The following is a 14411-nucleotide window of genomic DNA, read 5'->3' as shown; positions in this document are numbered from 1 at the left end:
TAGTAAGTTTGCAGATGACACCAAGTTGGGAGCAGGTGTTGATCTGTTAGAGGGTAGGAGGGCTCTCCAGAGGGACCTCGACAGACTGGACAGATGGGTGGAGTCCAACAGGATGGCATTCAACAAGTCCAAGTGCCAGGTGCTGCACTTTGGCTACAACAACCCAAAGCAGCACTACAGGCTGGGGTCGGAGTGGCTGGAGAGCAGCCAGGCAAAAAGGGACCTGGGGGTACTGGTTGACAGCAGGCTGAACATGAGCCAGCAGTGTGCCCAGGTGGCCAAGAAGGCCAATGGCATCCTGGCCTGTATCAGAAATAGTGTGGCCAGCAGGAGCAGGGAAGTCATTCTGCCCCTGTACTCAGCACTGGTTAGACCACACCTTGAGTACTGTGTCCAGTTCTGGGCTCCTTGATTTAAGAGAGATGTTGAGGTACTGGAACATGTCCAGAGAAGGGCAATGAGGCTGGTGAGAGGTCTCGAGCACAAGCCCTATGAGAGGGAGCTGGGGTTGTTTAGCCTGGTGAAGAGGAGGCTCAGGGGTGACCTTATTGCTCTCTACAACTACCTGAAGGGAGGTTGTAGTCAGGTGGGGTCTCTTCTCCCAGGCAACCAGCACCAGAACAAGAGGACACAGTCTCAAGCTGCACCAGGGGAAGTTTAGGCTCAAGGTGAGGAGAAAGTTCTTCACAGAGAGTGTTTTGCCATTGGAATGTGCTGCCCAGGGAGGTGGTGAAGTCACCGTCCCTGGAGGTGTTCAAAAAAGGATTGGATGTGGCACTTGAAGCCATGGTTTAGTTAGTTGTGAAGTGCTGGGTGATAGGTTGGACTTGATGATCTCTGAGGTCTTTTCCAACCTTGTTGATTCTGTGAAATATATGGCACTATAAATTTGTAATTGGAAATGTAAGATTCCTGGTTTTCACTGTAGTTGTGCTTGTAAAACATTGGGACAAGTTCTAGCTTTAGCAGTAATACTGTTCTGTATTTGATAGCTGGTGAATCACTCTGTAAAAGGCCTGGAGTCTTCTGGCTAGCAACTGAATTTTTTTTTTTCTCTCTCATATAAATGAAGCTTCATTTAAGACTTTGTTGAAGATACCATTTCAAATCTGACATGTATGTGAATTGTGTGGTGGGGTTTTTGGTTGGTTGTTTTTTGTTTGACTTGGTTGTTTTTGTTGATTTTGGTTTTGTTGTTGTTTTTAACCCTAACAAACTGCTTATTCCATGCTTACTATGGGAATGGTTCTTTTGATATGGACAGCTTTTGAGGCTGCTCATCATCAGCCCAGTAAATATAGTGAAAATATTTTTATATTACTGAATCCGGAAGGTACTACCAATAGATAGTTATTTCTGAAAAATAAAAATAAAATCGGGTAGGGTTAAGGCCTAGCAGCTAATTTCAAGGAAGTTTTAAGGAGTATTCTTGTAAGTTCCAACAAAATTATTGTTTATTTATAAGAAGTTAATGTAATTGATTCATTATTGGTGGTGATAAAGCCACTTTCTGATATGCAATAATTTTTCTATCGTTAATTTTAAACACTTTGTTTTTACTTTATACAGTAAAAACAGGAATAAAAATAACTTTTAAAGACTCTACACAAATATGTAAATTCTACAATAAATCTGATCTTGAGACGATCTTGTTTCATGGTATCACTTTTTGAATTTTATACATTTATTTTCAAATAGGAAAATTTTTAAGAGACAAGCACTCAGATGCTAGTTATATGTATATATGAATATATTTTAAATATTTGGTTTCCTTAAATGATGCAGAATCTTTGGATGAAAGAAGCTGCTGATTAATTTTTTGTGCATTTTAGTAGTATGCTGTTAATACTGTTCTACTTACAGGCTCCAGAAGGTTTTCACTTGCTCAGTCTGATGCTCTGCTGATGAAGATGCGCTCACTAGCAAGTGAGGAATTCAACATGATGATGCAGCGGAGAATGAGCCAAGAAAATCCTGTCCAAGCCACTGAGGCTGAGTTTGTACAACGGTTACAGAGGCTGACTGTTCTAGCAGTGAACAGGCTCATATATTTAGGTAGCATTTTTGGATTGGTTTCTTTGTTTGGACGGAGCCAATAGAATGTCATATGAAAAATGGATTCTCGCTTTTAGTGAAGTGTTAGAGAGTAATACCACTGACACCAGTTTGAATTTAACCTTAAGGTGTCACTCTCTATGATTTGTCTCTCAGTATTATGTAATTGACAATCTGGATACAGTTTTTATCTGAACTGAGCAAGCTGTTTTAATTCTGTTAGTCCATTCATGTGTTAACTGCCTGAATTATTACCTAAAGATTTAAGTCTGTCAAAGGGAGCATCTGCTCTCTTAAAATGCATGAGTTTGCATGTTTCTATGAAATGGCTACATTTGTTAGCAAGACTTGATATGGGGGGTTAGTTGAAATTCTACAGGAGCAAGAGAAAGTATAGTAAGAAAAGGCAGTATTTGATTTAATGCCAACTCAAGGATCATAGGATTGTCTTACTTGAGATGGTACTAATCCATATGTGCCTTTTAAATTTCTAGCATCTACTGAAGAGTGTCTTGATGTACTGGGTATTACAGAACATGCAAGTCAGAGCCAACTTGCAGCATCACAGATGGATGTTCCTGAGGAGGAAAGCCAGCAAGAACTGCTTAGCAGAGGAAATCCTTTTCTTAAAGAAATGTTTAAAATGTTGCTGGAAGGAATCAAAGTATCCATTGTAAGTAATTAGATGTTGTCCACATTTGAAGTATTTCATAAGGTTCCTTTATTAGGAAGTTTTCATACATAGTCTTCTCTCCATAGATACCTTTCTTACTGCATCTTAATTCAGCTGTGACATTAAAAACTCTTTTTAGCTTTCCAGTTATTCTGCAGTTGTAAAATAATAAATGCATATGTTCTGATTTTTACTTTAACGTTTAACAAAATGCTGCTTCTTTAACAAGCAGACAAAGATTAAATAGACTTCTGTGGAGTCCATGAATTTCCTTTGTCCCTTAAATCTCAAGGTTTATGTTTGGAGCTCATAAAAACTACTGTGCATTCACAGATGGAGCATTTGAGCGATTTGTATCTGTAATATATTCCAGAATTGGGAAGGGGAGCTTTATCTTGTTTCAATTGTTGCCAAAGGGCTGAGAGCTTTCTTTTTTAGCATGAAAGTATTACCTTGTCAACTTTTCTAAGGTGATCAGGTTTCACTTGGGTGATTTCATACAGTTTTATTCAAGAACTTACTGCTTCTTGCCTCTTCGTTGCTCTTAGGTTCTTTATAAAAAGCAGCTCAACCTAATTTTCTTTCTAGCTCTGGAAAATTCAGTTTGTTAGGTCTGTTATCTTTCCATTACACTACACTTGAAGGAAGTAATTCTCAAAGATGGCAGTTTATTTGTGAGTCCAGTGCCTGGTTTTTCATCTTTTAAGGTAATCCATTCAGAAATACTGGCTGATCTAGAAGGGCTAGTCATTTAAAGTAAGTAAACAAAAAGAAAACCTTTTGGTTTTTAAACCCTCTGCATCAGTTGTCACTTTCTGGATTTTTGTGTAGTCCCTCTAACTAAATATCCAGTTTAGCCATGAGCTGTATTCCTAATATTTGCAGATTGAGAAAAATATGCTTAATTTAGTAGAATGAACAAACCCTTGTTTCATTTTTAGTAGAATGCTTTTTAATCTACAGTAATCATCAATAAAATTAAGTCTTGCCTTTTAGTCATATTATCTGTGATTTGTTTTGCAATGTGAGAAACTTGCAAAAAAGGAAGCCCTAACTCTAACATTAAAAGAATTGTCTCTTTCACTTAGGGCACCAGCAGAATGAACACAGCCAAGCAGCAGTGGAAAAGAATCCTCATGTCATCTAAGGACACATTCCGTACGCAACTTGGGAGGCTTCTTGTGCACAACTTGTCTCCAGCAAGGCCACTTCAAGAGAGAAAGCAGGCTTTGGAGATGGTACATGAAGTAAACCATCAAGAGATTATGCGTGACTGTCTTAGCCCAACTTTGCAAGTAAGCTCTAAAGTTTGAGAGAAGTTTATAATACTTGCATTCAAGTTTTCTGTTTGAAGTTTACAATTATTTAGAACTGTGTGTGGCTCAAGTTGTTCACAGCTGTTTTAAGTGTTTACTCTAATGGCAAAGTTATGTTGTATCAAATGTCTGCGTGTAGCCCTGCAATTGCCATATCCTGAGGGTAGAGAGTGTTGTGTAAGAGGCAAGATAGGATTATGTCTGGTATCAGATCTTCTGTGTAGTATGAAAGCAAAAGTTGGTGCTAGCTTGAAAATGAAGAATTTTACTGGGGATGCTAGAACTTAAGGTATTCTGAAAAAGCAGATTAGTGAAGGAATTACTCTTGCCTTGTAACTCTTAACTGCAGACTTCCTGAATCTTGGAAGAATTGATTGGCAGTCAAGTCCTCAATCAAGTAGTACTCTATCTTCTCTTATTTAGCCTTTATTAATTCTTAAGTTTGGATTGTATATTCTATGCTTTTATCTCAAATAGCTGAACAGTTTCTGCTTTTCTGGCTTGCCAGAAAAGAAATCTTTTTTTTAATTGTTTTCTGTTAGTGCAAGCTCGAGCGAAAGCATTTTTTTTAGAGCCATGATCTGAAGTTGGGTAGGAATGTTGCTGTTTGCGATCTTCAGGGAATGAAAGAATGACATCAATTATGTAAGACATGCCACAGTCACTGTGCACTAAGGAGAAAAATTTCTTATTCAATGAACCCATGACAGTCAGGTGTTTCTGATCATATACATTATTCACTTGAATTAACACTTTCACCAGTAAGGAAGGAACTGCTGTACTAGTAATTGCTTCTTGGGGTGAGTGTCGTGCTGAGTACACTTATGACCTGTCTGCTTAACTTCATTATCTGTCAGCTTTAATCTGATTAATCAAACAAGGTGTAGCATTCTTGGCAGGCAAAATTAGGAGTCTCTGGTATGTTTCCTGAAGTATAAAACAAGGCTGCAGGAGTTGAGCTCTTGTAGGAGAAATACAGCTTTCTTGTAAGCCATAAAAAAAGTCAGAAGATGCTGGGGGAAACTTTCAAGTGGAGGATTAGATTCAGCATGTTCTCTCTAGTTTTGTAAAAGTTTATCTTAAAGCAACTTTTTTTTTTAATCGCAGAAAAATTAGTAGAAGAGATCTGTCCAGTCTGACAAGAAAAGGGAATAAAGGTCAAGGGAGGAAAAAATCTTGTTCAATTTTGTATTGTGGAAATGAGAATGACCATACACCTGTTTTCCTCTCTTCTCTTCTTATCATCCTCTAGCATGGACCTAAACTAATGCTCTACTTACATGATTTAATGTACAATCACAGTGATGAAATGACAAAAGAACAGCAAACGGTAGCAGGAGACTTTGTGAATACCTTGAAATGTTGTGGTTATAAATGCATTCCCCTGAGCCCACGACCAAAACCAGATCTAATAAAAGCTTTGAAAGAGGTTTGTGAATAAATACTACTTCAAAAACTGGGTATTTCTGAGACAACTGTCTTATGTAGAGCCAGAGTGTTACTGCAAACATCTGCTTTCCTTGGTTAGTGCATGGCTTATGCTTTTAGGGAGATTCTCTTTGAGTTTTGACTATGTCACATGTACTCAACACTTCACAGCAAACTCATATATTAATGCTTCTTGGTTAATCATATTACTTAACCCTGGCAAAGGTGAGAACTGATAATAAGCTACTAGTATGTTGTGTTGTTAGGAAAAAATAATTTATATGGCTCCTTGCAGAGAAAAATAAATCTGAAAATGGTAACACTGTAGGAACTTAAATATCTTGATGGTTTAAAATGCTGTGAAGATATCGAACAGTTTTGCTGGTCTTCCTTTTTTTAAATTAGCATGTCCTTTAACCTCTGCTCCCTTATTTTTTCCATCTGGAAAGTAATATATAAAATTTCCATTCAGGAGCAGAAGAAATATGAAATGGAAGAAGGTGTAAACAAAGCTGCTTGGGAGAAGACAATGAGTAATAATCGCCAAAAGTAAGTGCCTTCTTAATGGGGCTGCAAGAAGTCTAGGAGTTACCTCTGGTTTGGCACAGCCCCTTGCAAAGTTGCCTGTATTATAGATGCTTTTTCAAACTAACAGCAGTACTAAGCTTTCAGTTGTTCTTATTTTACCATTTTAAAAACAGCTTGATGGCAGGTGTATGCATTTGGGTAAGTTGTATAATAAATGGCATTGTGTAAACTTCAATACTGAATAATTTTTGTACACTTGGCATTTCACATGTAGTTTTACAGCTGTTGTATCTGGTCAGTCGCCTCTTTTTTTTTGCTGTGGTCTGGGCAATTAAATGTAAGGCAAATGTCCCTGCAACTAACCATGCTATTCAACAAGTAAAATATATTCAGCATAGTGTTTGAACATTGTGTGAAGCACGTGCAATTAATGCTGCTTTGCATGATGTAAATTTCAGTAGCCTGTGGTAGATTAAAAGGTTCTTTCTATGAATTTTATGTCAAACGCTGAAATGTCAGATCTGAAATACACAGAGGCTTCTTCAGTGGAGGCAACTGTAGTAGCTGAAAAGGTCAATGTAGTCAAGCCTGTCCAGATACACAATAAGACTTTACTATATGTTGAATAACTTAAGGGATTTGAATATTGATAAATTACTGTTCTTACTTCAGATTTTTGTTGTCATTAGTATTCAGTAATTAGTAAAGTATGGTAATACATCTGATTGGCTTGACTTGGGCCACACGTAATAGTTTTCTTGAAGGATAAGAAACAGAAGGTGTTCATGAGTCTTTTGTGAAAAATGTGTTGGCTGAGTTGCTCTGCATCTGCTGTAACAAGAGCTATGGATATCTACAGCCAAACGTATTTTATATTGATATTTGATAATGTGTTTTGTAAGGGTTTTGGGTGTCCTGCCTTCCCTTTTCAGTGTGTTTATTGCATATTTTCAAACACAACTCTTTTTCAGTCTCTTTCAACGTCTGGAGATAAAATCTAAAGACATCTCTAAAATAGCTGGAGACATCACACAAGCTGTCTCTCTGTCACAAGGAATGGAAAGGAAGAAAGTAATCCAGCACATCAGGGGACTGTATAAGGCAGAGCTAAGTGCCAGCAGACATTGGCAGGAACTTGTTCAGCAGCTTACTCATGATCGGTAAGTTGTTCTGTCATCTTGGTGAGAAAGCAAGAGAGACTCAATGCCAGACATGCACTTCTCATGCTACTTACCATCTACATTTCATGTGCCTCTATTAAAATTAGGATGACTTAGTTTTGCTAATCATTCCATGGTTAAAAACATAGAATGCTTGATTTATTCTTTTATTTTCTAGGGTGACAAGCTAAGTACTATTTCTATGCCTTTTTAGACAGGTTTTTTTGTCAGATGTGTTTTGCTGTACCTAACACAATGAAGTATGTGATAAAGTTTTAACATCTTGCATTGCATTGATAGAGTAACAAAACTTTTTTGTGTAATGTTGTTGACATTAGCATCCAGGGTGATCTGCATACAGCAAAATATGTAAAGTCTCAAGGAAAAAAAATCCTTTTTACCACTGTGTGGCTAGGTTTGTGTCATGTTTGCAGCAGCAGTTTTCAAGACTAGGTGAATAATGTCGCTGTTTTCATCAGAATTAATAACTTCAAGAGCGGTCCTACAGTAACAGCTTTAAAGTAGTCAGTGGGATAGCTCATGAAAATAACTTACAGAATTCGATCTTTTGATACATTGGGCAGTTACTTCTGAAGAAGTACTACTGTGAAACTTACATCTTTCTACTATTTAAAGAAAACCAAAATGAATAAGCATATATACTGCCTCTGCTGCCAAAGTCTGACCTATTTTGTGGGTTTGGGGTTTGCTTTGTTTTCTGTGTGTGTTTTTCAGAGCGCTCTGGTATGATCCAGTCTATTACCCAACTTCTTGGCAGCTGGATCCAACAGAGGGCCCAAATAGAGAGAGGCGCCGCTTGCAGAGGTGCTACCTTACTATTCCAAATAAGTACCTTCTCCCTGACAGGCAGAAACAGGAAGGTAATTATAACCTCTTCTAAGAGTATACCTGAATTGTAATGATGACTACTAGGGCATTATTTGTGTTTTTAATAGGTGTGATAAAAACTCCGTTATCTTACCTATTTGAAGACAAAACACATTCTTCTCACTCTTCTACTGTAAAGGACAAAGCTGCAAGTGAACATATAAGGTAAGATTTGGTTAACACCTCACTTTCTCACTCCCATTTAAGGGAAACAATACTTGCATATCAAGTGACATACGAGACAAATGTGAAAAATGGTAGAGTTTTTTCTATACTCATAAGCAAAAAATCAGTGACAAATGGATGTTTTCTGAGTCTTAAAACAGTTTTATCTCTGACTTCAAAAATCTGTAAAAGCAAGTACTATCAGGTGTGATACAGGGATAGAACTTCTGTAGGGTAACCTGATGGGATTTCTTTATCCTTTTTGTCACTGACATATTTAAGACAAGCAGTTCTGTTAGATCTGGTAGGTATTTCCATCAGTGTTCAAAAGAAGATTGTGTTTTCATCCTCTCTGTCCTTACCATTGTTTAACTTATTTCTGTGGTTGTGTCAATTTACCACCTACAACAGGGATTGCCTAAAATAACTGCAGAGAACACAAAGAAATCAATACAAATACACTAATGTGTGAGTCAGGAAAATTGAAGTTCTATATGCTTTGTCTTGGCATTTGAACCTTTGGAGTTATGGTGTTGAAAAGTCTTTCTTCATCTGTAGTCTTTGAGGCTGTTAGTTGTAGGTGTATGCTGAAAGGTACATCAATGCTTAATGAATAATACACTTTGAAATATTTCAGAGTTAATAGAAGATGTATAAGCGTTGCACCTTCTAGAGAGACTGCTGGTGAACTGCTGCTAGGTACGTAGAATTCTCAGCCCCTATAAGTATACTTTCTAAAAAGATTTTGCTGTGTATATATAAGTTTGTCTGGTGTGATTTAGGATCTTTGTTTTTTGGTTTGGTTTTTTTAAGCAATTAAGCTGTTGGCTGACTTCTTAAGGGTGTTATGCTTTATATCTCAGTCTGCCTTTCTTGCCCATTGTTTACATGAGAGCTGTTTGGAATGTAGTTAAATTTTAAAGTTGCACACCACTTGCTAAAATATGTGGAATGATAAATTCTTTAAATACCATCTTCCCCAGGCATTATTTTTTTGTATTCTTGACTTCTGGACACTGTTCATGTAACAATAAGAGGTATTATACAAACAGTATTATCACGTACTTTTTTGCAACTGTTTTTTGCTGCAGGAAAATGTGGCATGTATTTTGTTGAAGACAATGCTTCAGACACCATGGAAAATTCGGTGAGCATTTTGTCCAGCTTTTAAGTTTTCCAAACTACGACCAGAAGTAGCTTTTGTCTACTGCCACCAAGATTTGCCAGAATAGCTGGCCTTGTCCAGAGACCTCTAACTCTAGTAAACTGATGAGTTTGGGTTCAGTGCTACTTCTTCTCTGATGGTGGAATCTGTGGTGACAGCAGACCACAGAAAGATGTGGGCCTGGGACTGGACTGCAAGGGAATGAGGAGGCAGTGGTGTGGTAGGTATCTGCACCTGCAGAGCTTGCTTTGGTCTGCACCTGAGATAACTTGCCTTACTGAAATGAAAGCTGGAGCACTAGGAAGCACAGAAACCCACAACTGTATGAATGGTGCTGTACTCTACAGAATTTGATTCTAGCATTTTCCATTATGTAGGATTGTTCTAGCTTCCCCCTTACCATATGCTAGAGAGGACTGTGTCATGGGGGACACTAGAACTGATCTAATCCTTCTGATATGCAAAGGCTCTGACGGACTAATTACGCTTATACAATCAAAAGACATTTAAAAAGAAATAACCAAGATAAGGGTTATACTGCTGAAAGTTGTGAATTGTTTTCAGGGAGTTCTTCATTGCATCCAATAAACACAGTTCCTGTGGTTTAAGATGTTAACAACTGTTCTGCTCCTTTGTCCTTCATAGAACTGTCAGAATTAGAATTCATGGGAACACTTTGATTGCTCTGATGGGCTGTCAAGTATTTTAGCTGAAGAGCCAGTGAAAGTATGGCTTTGCTTGCTAGTGTTGGATGGGGAATTGGAGCAGATGAGGAGCATGCGATGACATTCTGCCCACTGCTTTGAGGAGATATGGGAGATGTATGTGAAGAAAATCACAACATCATGAAGACCTGATGTGGCCCTGGGCAGCCTGATCTCCTTGGAGGTGTCCCTGCTCACTGCAGGGGGGTTGGACAAGATGACCTTTGAGGGTCTCTTCCAACCCCATCCAATCTGTAGATCACAGCAACATTAAGGTTTGCTTTACTATGTGCTCTGTGGTTATAAACTGGCTGCATTGAAGGGTTTGTTGTTTAGAAAAATCTATTATTTAAAAATAACTTTTTAAATTGCAAATTCTGCAGAGTTTTCATGGGGAAACTGAACCAGCATCATTTTCTTGGACCTATGAGGAAATTAAGGAAGTTCATAAGCGCTGGTGGCAGTTAAGAGACAATGCTGTGGAAATATTTCTAACAAATGGCAGAACTTTACTCTTGGCTTTTGATAATACAAAGGTAATGTGGCACTGATGCATAACAGTATATCAAAGCATTTTGCTGTGTCTTTATAACATATGAGTTCATGTATTACTTTTTAAGGAGACTTGTTGCATGGACTAATTAGGTTCTGCCTAATACATTTGAAAAAACTTTTTGCTTGCTAGACTTGTAGACAAACACAATCATGTTGTAAAACACATCTCTGTATGAATGCATTAAAAAATCTTAGTGATGCTAAGCATTTTTCCGTTACAGCAGGTATCTGGAAATTAGTAAAATGAGAGAAACTTACTGAGTCTTGGTAGTTTGAAGCTTTTAAAATTATATGATTAAATCTATGGTATTTTCTTCTAGGTCCGTGACGATGTGTACCACAACATCTTAACTAACAATTTGCCTAACCTTTTGGAATATGGAAACATTACTGCTTTGACACACCTGTGGTGCACAGGACAGATTACTAACTTTGAATATTTGACTCATTTAAACAAACATGCGGGCCGTTCCTTCAATGACCTCATGCAATATCCAGTATTTCCTTTTATACTTTCTGACTACACCAGTGAAACGCTGGACCTAAATGAACCATCAGTATATAGGTAATATGAAATATTCAGAACTGGTTATTTCCAAATAATTGAACTGATCATCCAGTTTAGCTTTTTAACTTTATTTACTAAATTGCACATAATACATGAATGAAACTATTCAAAAGCATTTCTTATCCATAATAACTTGGGCATTTTACAATAAGTGGCTGCTTCACCTTAGATGTTCAAATAAAATGCTGGCAATGAGGGTATATATTCAAAGGATGCTAGGAATTGGACTTTTATGTGTAGTCCACATTATGTTCATGTGTATGTTTAAATTCATGTGATTAAATGTCCAGGTCAATTAGTGAAAATTAAATACAAAAGGAAATAGTATTGTAAATTATTTTTCCAGTTAGAAATTATATTGTGGACAGATCCAAGTGACTTGCCTAACCTTGGTAAATTTCTGTTAAGCCAGTTTAACATTTGTATGTATAAAGTGTTTGACAAAGGCGTTTTGCATTTGCTTGCCTCTTGCTGTGCTGTGGAGTAGCTTGTGAATTTGAGTTTGCATGCAGAACTAAAAGTGGCCTTTATGTTTTCTGAACTCTCTTGCAAAGTACTATTAAGTTTTGATTGTCCTTTTCATTATATTGAAGGCATTATTTGTAGTAATGCATTATTAAATGATGTGAAGCAATATCTTTATAAAAATTACAAGCTATCAGTACTATTTCTGTTACAGAAATCTGGTCAAACCAATAGCTGTGCAGTCTAAAGAAAAAGAAGATCGTTATGTGGATACTTACAAGGTAGTCAGATAATTTTTTTGCTTCTTGCATTTTTCCTGTGTGTAAATGATATGGAGGCTTTAATTTCTTTAATATATATTGATGGGGGAGAGAAGGGTGGGTAAAAGAAACCACTAATCCAGTGTTTTATGTCTATGGAATTTTAATTTTCCATATGCCATGTTTCCTGGGAAATGTTTTGTAACATACTTAGAACCTGTTTGTCTTCAGAATGTTTTAAAGGTTGTAGGAAATAGCTATGTTCTGGCGAATGAATGCATCTGTAGCTGGACTTTCAAACTTAGGTCTATATCATCATGACCTAGTAGGGTTATTCTTTACAAGTACTGGGGTTTTTTTGTTTTGTTTTTCCCGTTTAGTATTGAAAAGGCAATGCAATGACTGTCCTGAGTTGGCTTAAGACTGATTGTAACTAACTGGATTGTAAAAGTGATTATGTCTTTAGACAGTGTATTTGATTCCAAATTGCTTTTAAACTTACGGTCATCTGAAAACTTTAGGCTCTATTTCTAAAAAAGTTAGGCAAGCTCTTATTTCATTATTGGAGTGCTAAGTAAGATTTTTTTTTTAATTGTTTTTGTTTCCCCCTGACTGCTTTTCTAGTATTTGGAAGAAGAGTATCGTAAAGGAGCACGAGAGGATGATCCAATGCCCCCTGTACAACCATATCACTATGGATCTCATTATTCGAACAGTGGAACTGTGCTTCATTTCCTAGTTAGGCTGCCACCTTTTACTAAAATGTTTTTAGCCTATCAAGGTAATGTTACTTTTGCTTCCACTTGCCTTTCACATTTGGGCTTTGTCCCAGTGACCCAGGAACTCTCTGTAACTGTTTAGCATAGTTTATCAATTAAAAAAGTAGAGTTCAGTGAAATTAAATCTGGTATGCTTTCACATTAGACATTCTGAAATTATCAAGCTAGACCATAAAGCTGTACAGCTTGTATTTATACTTCAGTTTGTGTAGAATAAAAAGCTGACCTATATTTGACTTGCAGTCCATGTGTAACACATAGTAATCGAGATAGCTGAGAACATTTAAAATTCTTCTAACTGGAGAGCAGTTAACTACTTGAAGGTGCAGCTGTGCAACTGTTATGACCATCATTGAGGTAACAAATTCAGTTTGTATTTCTTTCCAGATCAAAGTTTTGACATCCCAGACAGAACTTTTCACTCTACCAATACAACCTGGCGACTTTCTTCATATGAATCAATGACTGATGTAAAGGAGCTTATCCCAGAATTTTTCTACCTTCCCGACTTTCTAGTCAACAGAGAAGGTATACTAAGAGGATAACTGTGTCCAAAACATCTCTATAGTTGAGCCTATGGATTGAAACTGAGACCGTTTATATCCCTTGACTGAATATGTTAAAATAGTAGATGCATGGGAGAAATCTGGCATGAATTTGTGGGATGTGCTGAAGTTGTTGTGTAATACTTAAGAGAAGGTTTTTCATAATGTCAAAGGTGCAAAGGAGCTTCCAGTGGTGTGATTTTTTCCATTTGAGTGAGTATGTATAGCTTCGATGTGTTTGAGGGGAACTTCCTAATGGTGCCACTTTGTTTTTCCAGTCACTGTGCTTAGTGGTTAGCTTTCACAGAACTCTATAAAACCTTTTTTTGAAGTTACTGTCAACTAAAATGTTGGAATGTTTAACTCTCCCGTTTTCTAGGTTTTGATTTTGGAGTACGTCAAAATGGTGACAGAGTTAACCACGTCAATCTTCCACCTTGGGCCCGCAATGATCCTCGTCTGTTCATCTTGATTCATCGTCAGGCTTTGGAGTCTGACCATGTTTCCCAGACAATCTGTCACTGGATTGACTTAGTGTTTGGTTATAAGCAAAAAGGGAAGGCCTCTGTTCAGGCTATTAATGTCTTCCATCCTGCAGTAAGTATTCGTTAAGGTGTACCTTTTATTCATCCTACTTAGTAACTTAATAGGGAAAAGTCCAATCTGGCTTGCTTGGAAAACATCTAGCATGAAGCAAGATCCCTTATGTGTGAAGGCTTTAGCTATTTCAATGCAGAATGGATAAGCTTCCAGGGACTGGACTGTTGTGAAACTTAGTGAATTTGTTTCTTTATTCCCTTGACACAGGCATGAGGGATGATCAGCTATGGAGTTTACTTTCTGGATAGTTGGTTTCGGTGGTGTTATGGGTATTGTGTTTGTGCATACTTGCTTTTATCTTATTCAAAAGAAGCTTTGCGTTTAGATTATGTTGCAGCTTTTGATATGATTGCAATGGTTGAGTTTGTCCTAAGCTCATTATTTGTATTCTTCCCTTCATGTACCTCTTGTTTTGTCCCTCTAATGGGCATTTTCTCCTCCCATAAATTTAATTTCAAGCCTTCATTTAACAAAGACTTCTAGAATTTAATTACTTGATTATAACATGGATAGCTCTGATTGTATTCTTTAGCTTTGATCCTTACTATCAGAAGGTT

At 37.2% G+C, this 14411-nt stretch overlaps 1 protein-coding gene across 2 annotated transcripts in view; it reads left to right on the top strand.

Moving 5' to 3' along the window:
• LYST (lysosomal trafficking regulator) overlaps positions 1 to 14411 on the top strand; it is a 63260-nt gene that overhangs the window by 37818 nt on the left and 11031 nt on the right. For both annotated transcript variants that reach the window (XM_054399282.1, XM_054399283.1), the window contains exons 27-42: positions 1864 to 2055; positions 2550 to 2728; positions 3817 to 4023; positions 5297 to 5473; positions 5945 to 6021; positions 6972 to 7160; positions 7896 to 8041; positions 8117 to 8213; positions 8851 to 8912; positions 9305 to 9360; positions 10466 to 10618; positions 10958 to 11202; positions 11885 to 11951; positions 12555 to 12711; positions 13097 to 13237; positions 13634 to 13851. In XM_054399282.1, the coding sequence (XP_054255257.1) occupies positions 1864 to 2055; positions 2550 to 2728; positions 3817 to 4023; positions 5297 to 5473; positions 5945 to 6021; positions 6972 to 7160; positions 7896 to 8041; positions 8117 to 8213; positions 8851 to 8912; positions 9305 to 9360; positions 10466 to 10618; positions 10958 to 11202; positions 11885 to 11951; positions 12555 to 12711; positions 13097 to 13237; positions 13634 to 13851 (2363 nt within the window). The remainder of the gene's footprint in view (positions 1 to 1863; positions 2056 to 2549; positions 2729 to 3816; positions 4024 to 5296; positions 5474 to 5944; positions 6022 to 6971; positions 7161 to 7895; positions 8042 to 8116; positions 8214 to 8850; positions 8913 to 9304; positions 9361 to 10465; positions 10619 to 10957; positions 11203 to 11884; positions 11952 to 12554; positions 12712 to 13096; positions 13238 to 13633; positions 13852 to 14411) is intronic.

The sequence above is a fragment of the Indicator indicator genome, chromosome 2 (assembly GCF_027791375.1).
Source record: "Indicator indicator isolate 239-I01 chromosome 2, UM_Iind_1.1, whole genome shotgun sequence".
NCBI lineage: Eukaryota > Metazoa > Chordata > Aves > Piciformes > Indicatoridae > Indicator > Indicator indicator.
The sequence above is the reverse complement of the archived record's forward strand: the minus strand, read 5'-3'. Positions and strand labels throughout refer to the sequence as shown.